The 10,175-nt window shown below is 34.5% G+C and overlaps 1 protein-coding gene across 2 annotated transcripts; it reads left to right on the top strand.

Annotated features, from left to right (window-relative positions):
- The first annotated feature begins 1,193 nt into the window (after positions 1 to 1,193).
- On the top strand, positions 1,194 to 10,175 carry LOC123767644 (uncharacterized). 2 transcript variants are annotated; one of them, XM_045757474.2, is made up of 2 exons: positions 1,194 to 1,343; positions 3,279 to 10,175. In XM_045757474.2, the coding sequence occupies exons 1-2, from the start codon at positions 1,332 to 1,334 to the stop codon at positions 4,290 to 4,292; spliced, it is 1,026 nt and encodes a 341-aa protein (XP_045613430.1). In that variant the 5' UTR covers positions 1,194 to 1,331; the 3' UTR covers positions 4,293 to 10,175. The 2 variants fall into 2 exon arrangements, with proteins under 2 accessions (XP_045613430.1, XP_045613431.1); XM_045757475.2 differs by lacking the exon at positions 1,194 to 1,343 and adding an exon at positions 1,364 to 1,477.

The raw sequence follows: 10,175 nt of genomic DNA, 5'->3' as shown, positions 1-10,175 counted from the left end.
GGTGATGTCGGCTTACACATCACCCTTACACACAGTGGAGTGGAGAACAACAAAGTTACAGCCCAGCTCCTGTGCCAGGTAAGTTCACTACGGGATCACCATAGCCTGTGCTACTTGGAACGTTTTGTTCCCGGTAGCTGCATCTTAAACAACATGGAGTGGAGATGGACACAGATCTCTAACCCTGTCCATAGAGTACAGAAGAAAATGTATCTATGCTGATTAGTATTATAAATGTGTGGCCACGTCTGTGGTGGAAAAATAATACAAATAACAAATATAATTCCTTAAGAGATAAACTGACTGATGCTGTTTGTCAGTAGGAAAGTGTTACCAACGCATCAGCGGACAACTTGTATGTAAACTGGTTGAGTAGAAGCGTTGCCAACCTCATCAAACTGAATCAAATCAAATCAAATGTTTATTCAGATAAAGTACATACATACAAGGTGAGATACAAACATTGATGGATTTATAGATAGAGCTTGTACATACAATGCCTAAAGCCACTATTACACAAAGCGTTTCGGGCAGTTAGTGCAGAATGAATATTCCTATTGTATTGTAGTTTCTGTTTGTTTACAAGGTTTACTGTGTAGTACCTGCAGTAATGATGACTACTGTACTAATTATTTTAGATATGAGGTAGCACATTTAGTTCGGGGTCAATGTCAGTGTGCATGCAGTGAGAATAGAGAAGACTGTTTAGAGATATTCAGATTAGACTCTGATTGAGGTGTGTGGCAAGGGTGGAAAATTGTAGACAATTATCCAAAATTGGATAATTGTCTACAATATTAAAACAAATGTTGGTGGTTGCAAAGTACTGAGTTTTAAAGTAATTACTTATTATTACATTGGGACCTTCGACAAGCCGCCGGCTTCCTGTCCTCGTCGAGGTCACTAGTGTTAGTGGCCCTCAGGTAAATTTCTTGGTTAGTTCAAAACGCCGTGCGTGTTAGTGGTTTTGAAAGAATGTAACCCTCAAACACCAATGTATGTCTATTCACAACCCAATGTACCTTCTTGCATATAAATAATAAATTAAAATTAAATAAATAAATAAATAAATAGGTACACCTGTAGTCCTTTAGCAGTATCTGCTAGAAAATACAGAAATGACGATTGCGTCCTAGTGGGTGATTGGTTAAGACTCCCAGACAGCATTGTAACTGACCAATCACAACACATCGTACACACTCTTCACCCAATCAGAAGCTGTCTTCAAAATGCGTCACCCAATGTTTTCTTCTGAGCAGCAGAATAGCAGATGTGTCGTGTGTTTTCCATCGTCGTAGAGAGCAAACTTGGGACTGAAATGTCCAGAATTTATGCGTTTTAAGGTTGGTGAGGGAGGAGGCACGGCTGCTGGAGGCACTGTGGCGGTGTGAGCTGTAATTGCTAAACATCTGACCCTCAGCAGGGCCACAAGTGCAACAAAAGGCCCCAAGTGCCACGTAATATGTGGCGGGACTGAGTATTTCAGTTATATACTGTATATATATGTTTTGATGCGTCATTACTGTGTTAATAATATTTACCTAGTCGATGTGTGTGGAAGGTGGAGGGAAGGTTAAGGATGTAGAGTGCCAGGTGGGGAGCGAGGCAGACAGTTGTAGGAGGGTAGTACCAGGAACACTGGCAGACTAGGCCAGGGTCAGGCTCAAGGTGAACTGGGGCTCCTGACGCCGCATGAGGCCTTTACCCCGATTAGCTAGTTTCATCTGAGTGGCAGGTGATGGCAGGTCTGTTGCTGTGTTGGCAAGACTCCGAGTGAACGGTGGGCTGTCGAGAGAAATGGGGAAGGGGTGGTGGGTTAAGGTGACTTGATGAGGACAGGGGGGAGTGTGGTTTCGTGGTCATTGTGGTTTTGAAACAAGGGGGGGGGGGTGCATAAGAGACATTCATGGTAATACTGACACAATTTTCTAATGGGAAACATGTCAAGATTCCATTGCCATGTTGTCTTTGGCACTTGCCATAATTCTGAAGACATCTTCATATTTTTTGGTTTATATCACTTGGTATTTTATATACAGCATACATGTGTCTGGTAATGCTAATTACTATTTCTTTGCTTGTATTGCCATATTATTTTATTTAGATATTCTTCTGCTTTAATCACACCTCTGTTGTCAGCATATACCAGCCTACAATATTTAGTGAAGAGGGCTTCTTCATATACTGTCTAAGCTCACTTAACCAAACTATATGGGATGGATCCTTCACCAGATACACAGAATTCTTGAAGGGGAAATCCAAAAAAACCATATTCACAATTTTTTGTGCCACAACCAACATATTCAAAATCTCACACATGCTGTACTATAAATCAAAAATATAATTTAAAAGAGAAAATTCAGCTTACCTTGTAGTTTTCATCTTGTTTGATACTGTAGATCATGAAATGTGTAGTTTTGAAAATTTAAGTAACCTAATATTCAAATACTGGTATTTGGGTTTTTGTCCGGATATCGTGAAGTTTTGCCAGAAAATTATGCAATCTTTACTTTGTGTCAGTCTGTATTATCTGACCAAATTTCTGGTTATCCAGATTTCTGTTCAGATATGGTGACGTTTGGCAGAAAATTATCTGGACGCAATTTTGGCCGGATAACCCAAATATTCAGTTCAGTGGACTTAGCATAACCGAGCTCATACAGTAATTTTATTGCTGTCAGAATTTTATAATTCTAAAAATGCTCATTGCACACTTTAATCTTCAGTGTGTGGCTCTTGATTGTTCACCTATGAGCAAACAAAAAAATAGTATAAGTATTTTTTCCTTATAGAATGATTAATTTGGATTCAAAATATGCAAAAGTGAGAATATACTGAATATCTGTATTACAGCCTATTTTATACACTGGACAAGTCGAGCATATGATGGCCCCCAGCGCCCACTTCTCCTATCAGTGCCAGAGCTCCCTGTCAGTAAAACGCACGCGCACACATACTGCTTGAGTCAGACACACTCGGTATTGACCTTGAATGTCTAGATGATCGAATGTACATATACAGTCCACCTAAAACTGACTTATGGGACCATAGGCCTTCTGCAGTTTCTGTACATTCTTGTATAATTATTCCCATTTCAACCATTTTATAAATAAAAATTTTCTTTGTTAATTTTTACTAGGATCTTTTCCAAGCTTGTATAATCTGCTCAAATGATGAAGATTTGCCTTATAATATACTGTACCTTATAGGGAATTTCATGTCATATAATATCTCTGCATGTTTGAAGAATAATTTGTGATGGTGATAAAAACTTGCAGATGACTGCAGTAAGTGATGAAGATGGTGTGCTGGTGCAGAAGAAAGCGACTGTTGAGGATTCGGATGACTCTGTGACACTGCCTATCCCCGAGCTGCTGCCCGCTGCCAGACTTGATTACACATTACCTACTATGAGTTTTTCTGGTGACGAAGATGAGAGTAGTCATCAGACAGCACCTATTAAGGATCCTGATAAAAATCAAGTAAAAACTGTAGGGGAAAGAAACGGAGACAAATTAGAGGTGTGTGAAGGCTGTTTGCGTCGACGAAGTGAGCATCGCTTGTCAAGCAGTGATCGCCGTTCATTACATGGCATAAAATACCCACCATTTCTGGAATATTCACTGGCTAATTTGCACCTTTCTCCTGGGAAAAAGAAGCCTTTGCTCAGGAAAAGTAGGTTGGCAGTTTTGGGTGCTAAATATAGTTTAGAGGTGCGTAGTAGTAGCCTCACAGGGATAATTTTGGAGCTAGTAAGTCCATTTAAAGATATAGGTAATAAAGAGTCACCCAAGAAAGAAGTTGCTTCAGAAATTGGTAAAATCCCTAAGATATCTAGTGATGTTTGTTTGTTAAATGTTGGAACATCTGCACCAGGTGTATTTAATGTTCCTAAATCAGGCTTGTTTGAATCATTGAATAAGAAAACAGAGGCAAAAGACTTTGCAAGTGTGTCTCAGGGCAATAAGAGTTTGAGCAGTGATAGTAAATATAGTGCAAACAAGAAACTAGAGTTTTCTCCTCATGGGTGTAAACACCGCAGTCAACCCAAGTCACGTAGAGTATTGTATAAAAGACGCTGTCGGCGAAGGTTAACAGAGGGAGAACTACCAGACCTTAAAAGTCTCTCGCTCACAGAGACACTGGAAAGTGGCACCGTTCGTTCATGCTCACAACAAGCTCGCAGTGCAGACTATGAAGATGTTACTATGGATGAACTTGCAGCATATCTTGATAACTTTCTCTACCTCCCAAAGAAGATGTCTCACATGGCAGAAATGATGTATACGTGAAATATGCCCAATTAATAAGTCAAAATGAGTGTATAACTCCAGCTCATCACCACTTCATTAGAAACTTCCCACTGGCAGCTGAATAATCACAGTTCGTATACTTTATGTAAACAGCTTTTCTTTACTATATTTTGTATTGCTTTTAGGTTTAATAGTTTGCCTGGCATTTGCCGGTATATGGTTTATTGCAATTATATTTGTTTTGATATCTAAGGACTTTCATTAATTATTAAAATGTTTCATACTCGGAATTGGAGAAGGATCTTGTACTTACAAGAATATATAATATCCTGAAATTTGTTTAAATTTATAATAGATTGGCTGAGGCTTCCAGATAGCATCATATGTTTGGATCTTTCTGCTTTTTTGGACTTTAATTTGTATTAATACAAAGTTAATTTTACACCTTTTGTAGGGCCTATACCTGTTGCAACATATAAACTAAAAAAAAAAAGGTATGGAAATATTATGAGGATTAAGCTTGTACTGTAGGCAGAGTTTATACTAGAGTTAAATCAGTTTTCCCCTCATGATATATGGACCAACAAAATTGGAAGTCATCCTGGAGGGTATGAGTATTGTAAAGAGAGCAGCAGTGGCAGGATCACATCACACCTGCTATTCATAAGAGTGTCATTTCTGGCTTTCTCTGAATCTCGATTGTTGTCCTTATAGGTTGCAACCCGTTCTCGCAAATTTAATAAGTCAATATTGACTTATTAAATATGTGCATAGGTGACATACTTAACATAATAGTTTCCCTTGAAAAGCTTCATAGAAAACACCGACCTTACCTAACCTACTTAGTATGTTAAGATAAGCATCTTATTGCTTCGTAATTACAATTATTGCCTAACCTATACCTATAATAGGTTAAGTAACAATTGTAATTACGAAGCTATAAGATGCTTATTTTAACATACTAAGTAGGTTAGGTAAGGTCAGTGTTTTCTATTAAGCTTTTCAAGGGAAACTATTATGTTTAGTATGTCACCTATGCACGCAACTAATAAGTCAATATTGACTTATTAAATTTGCGAGAACGGGTTGCAGGTTGATGTGGGTTGTGTATTCTGGCATTGTGTTGCTGTTAGTAAACCAATGTGTATATTTTGTATTAGTTTATACCAGTTGGTAAATTTATTTAATTTTGAATGAAGAAAATAATGATGTATTAAATGTTGGCAGATTTTTTTATGTTGAGGTGGTGAAGACTGGGTAAATACATGTTATTGAAACGTGTGTAATGCCATGGGTTTGTAGGGGTTAATGCCATGTATAAATTTAAATGGTTTTCATTAAAAGATGCAAAAAATATACATTTTATTATGTGATTGTAATTGGCCCATTACCATTACTAATACAAAGCTTCCATGTTGAATGTAAACATTTGGGTTCATCAGTGTATGGTGTGATGAGCACTTGCTACGTGATTACTCTTAAAATGGCCCAAAATCATCTTTTTTTTTCACTTTTTTATTGCAATTTGCCTATTTTTGTGCTGTTAAACCTAAAGCAGAATCATATTAATTATATACAAGTCATAGGAAAAATAGGAAAGTGTGTGTGTGTATATATATATAAATTAAATTGGATAGTGTTAAGGATTTGTGACACTAAACTTTTCCTGCCAAAGTGCAAAATTAAAGAATTGATGAAATTGGGAACAATACAAAAATCAGCAAGCTTTACAATTCACAAAGAGTATATTAAAAAACAAGTAAATTTTGTGAACAAAATATTACAAAAATCTAATTTTTTATAAAAAATAAGAAAATTTCCTCATGATTATAGAACTTTGTTCTTTCCAATGATGCCAAAGACATGATGTTGAAGTAATGTTTGTAAAAACTCCGATTTAAATATAAAAATATATATATATACATATTTGTATACAGTTGTATATATATTTTTTTTTTTAATAAGGTTCGAGTGTCCATGCTTATGGTTTACAGCAAAATATCAAAAATATAAATGAAAACCATGTTGAAAAGTAAGCTTGACTTGAGTCCCCCCTAAAAATATGCTATTATACCACACCTAACCATGGCATTGTTGACTTAAAAATGATTGCCATTATATAAAGTCTTTCAGAATATAAACGTGAAACCCACGTGACATTGAGAACCCTTTGTTTTGTTGGTAAGGCCATTTATGAAGGCTACAAATATTAGATTTTCCATCCTTAATTTTGTACTGCGTATATAGTCAACTCTAGTATTTACACAAATGTGTGTGTTATTAAGGCTGTGTACTCATTTTGAATAGCTGTAAACGTGAGTGTATGCATTACCACGATAAAATCAAAAGTGCTTGCTTATACATATTTATACTAAGGTACATATCGATGCATAAGGCAGAATTGCTCAACTTGGGCAAACTTGGATGTGGAGTAATCAAGTAGTTTATTATCATTATGGAGGTACAACAGTCAATTCTGGTTAATAATTATTGTTACTAATCACTTATCAGTCAATTTATCATTTAGTTACAAAACTGACACGATAATGTAGAAGACTCGACTTTTGGCAGCGATTTAAAACAAGATTTGGTGATAGTTGGAATTTTGGATTGTTATACAGTACTCTCCAGTATATTCAATGTAAATAAAAATTTTAGTCTTGCACACCATACATTTTTTTTTGTATAAAATCGTATGTAATGTAATTTCTGATAGTGACGTGAAAAATTACCACCTTGTGCTTCCTCAAGTAAAATATTAGTGTGTGGTATTTGACATCCACAGGCACTCAACCAGCTTCAGTATATTCTTGTTTACAGGTTCCCTGGTCAGTAGTTAATGTGTACAGTAATAATGTTAATAATGGAGTCTACTGCATTGTCAGATCTTTTAGGTTGAGATAACCCTTGTGTAATTTTAACATTAGGCTATTGTAGTAGCTGCATCACATTAATATAAAAGAACTATTGCTGGTTTTAGTTATATCTAATTTAAAGTATGTAATCTAATTAATATTTTTGATCCAGAAATAATTTTGCTCAATTGCAAAATGTAATAAATATTGTTATAGAGTTTATTGCTGATGAAAGTACAAATTGACAGGATTATCAGTGTTTTATCCAACTATAATAATTATAGCTTCAATACACTTTCATGTTGATGAAGTGGTGGCAAACTCATCATCAGACACCAGTGTTTCGGCATCTTCACACATGCTTCCTTTCATCTCAAACTATTCTTTGTCTTCACTAGTTACCATGATTACTCTCCACACACCCTGACACCCATTTAATGTCACCCAAATTACCCCATCTCATTATTCACTTGCTATATTGACTACTAATATTTCAGGACTTAAATTTGTAATTCCTGGCACTCTGCTTCTCTAGACCTATATTATATACCGTAATTAAAGACAAATTTTTACAACAAAAAATATTGTATTTGTACCAATTTGAACTTCCAGAAATTGCTAAATAACACATTCAGTTAATGTACTCTTGTCACTCGCAGTGCTTTTATGAAAGTTAATTGGAATCAACATGATAAATTGTTGATATAAGTTGATAAAACAAGTTGATTAAAACATAAGTTGATAAAACAAGCAATAACTATTTATTGGTACTACCATCTGTATTTTACATCCTTTGTTCCATCTCATACTAGAGTGCTAACAAAAAAATAAGCTGAAAAATTTATTGCTTCTATTTTCTATCTGCAAGTGTTGAAGTCCAAGACAGTAAGGATAGTTACACGATACTTATGATCCAATGATGCCAAAGTTATTGTGGGAGGGCTTTGCCTGTCTTGTAAGACCTAATGTAATTTGCAGTTGATGCTTCATTAGATAAAAGTTTACTCAATAATACTTTACGGCAAGAGATACAGAGCATGTAAAAAGGTTTTAGACTTGGCTCAATATTCTGAATTGAAAGAAATAATACAGATATGGACATTGTACATTTTGACATGCATCTTGATTTCATAATTGTAGTGATTGATTTCATAGCAACTACTGAGTACAGAGTTGGAAACTATTTTACACATCTGGGAAGAAAGCTGTTTGAGAACCAGAAATAGTATAACCCATTTGGTAAACTGACAAATTTGTTTCCTCATTTTTCTAACTGTAATAAACTAATTAATCCAGGGAAAATGTTGAAAAGAATATATTATTCTAATGTAATTCTCAAAATATAATTTCATTTAAAGGTGCAAAATTTGGTTTTGTTTGTAAATTAAAAAATTAAACTTACGAATAGCATATTGTGTACTCTTGAGCCCAAATTATAGAAGTTCACATAACCCAAGGTTTTCATACTCAAGGACTGGCAAAATATATTGATATACAGAATATTGTAATTGTTAAGTTTTGAATATTTTGTGCTTTAATGTAAGGGTGGGTTAAAATATCTGATTGGATGGATATAGGATGGTTTTGGTACTGTCACATAATATTGACACCCAAATTCTAGTACGCTAAAATGGGCAAAAAATATATGTTCAGTTTACTATTCGTAACTTACGGTCCTGTATTAAACTGTTTAAAATTCTAATGTATTTAAAACTTCTAATTTGACAGGTATAGCAGAGATACCAAACCACAAAGTATTATACTGTACGTAGGTAAGGATTCAAATGAGAAATTGTCAGTTATTTTGCAAAGTCTTTTACTCAAAGTATTATACATACAGTACAATAAATCTTGTACAGATTATAATAATATTTTTAAGTGTTTTAGCCCAGCTTTGTGTCAATTATGTGTCTGTTACAATAATAAAATAAAGCAACCCATTTTTCTTACACCCATATATTATCTCTGAACCCTGAAGGTACATTATGTTTTTGCTTAAATATTGAAAACCTTAGTGTGTGTAAAATCCCTATTAATGCTTATATTATCTTTGTACCTTTAGCATGCTATACTTTGTAAGCTTTACATTATATAAACAAAATTAACATTTTGTCGAGCACAAGTTGTGGTGACATTTGAGTCACGTTAGAACAAAAAAATTATTGGGTTCTTGAAATGTTGAAGTTATTTTTCAAAGACTAGATATGGTACCAATTAGTTTACATTGATTCTTTGTATTTGCTTGTTGTTAGGCAAGTCTTGTTGCAAAGTGGTTTAGACATGGCAATTACTGGAGGGGACCTGTCTTGCATTCATTGAGTGATTACACATTAAATATTTTGTTAACTGACCTCCAAGAAACCAAATTCATTTGAAATGTTGCTGTATTATGAAAAGGCTGCTGTTTGGCCAAATGTGTGTGAACTGAAGCAGACTGATGGAATTGAATGCTTCTTGTATTGGCAGTATTTACTGCATGGAGAAATGTATACAGTATTCTATATTGGGAGGCAGTATTCGGGGTATTAACTGTTTTCCCCATTTATTTAGGAATGTTTCAAACTTCCATATATATATATTTGCATTACAACTGAAACAAAGATAAGGTAATAGTGACAGATTTTCTTACACATAATAACCAAATTATATTTTCTGTAAAGAAGTTTATTGTTGGATAAGTATATGATTTAATAATCACAATTCATTGTGTCAATAACTCAGCCAATAACTTGGTCGTTGAATGCTGAATTGCAATGATCATAACACTTATCTCTGAACGCCATCATAGTTCATGACCTTAAAAATGTTTCAACTATGACGTAGGCTACAGTAAAATTTGTGATGCATTTGTATAAATAATTTTTAAAAATATTTGGATTTTCTGTTTACAAACAAACATGTTCATGATAGTCAATTGTAAATCAAGTCATTTGTTCAAAGTACTAAAGTTATGACTGGGTGTCATAGTTGTATTATTGGGTGGCTTTATGCAGACTTATTTTATTTCTTTGCATTTCACTTTCACCCCATTGTTCATATTTTTTGTTACATAAAGAATTTATTGATA

The sequence above is a fragment of the Procambarus clarkii genome, chromosome 67, assembly GCF_040958095.1.
Source record: "Procambarus clarkii isolate CNS0578487 chromosome 67, FALCON_Pclarkii_2.0, whole genome shotgun sequence".
Taxonomy (NCBI): Eukaryota; Metazoa; Arthropoda; class Malacostraca; order Decapoda; family Cambaridae; genus Procambarus; species Procambarus clarkii.
This window is presented reverse-complemented; position numbering and strand designations above follow the sequence as displayed.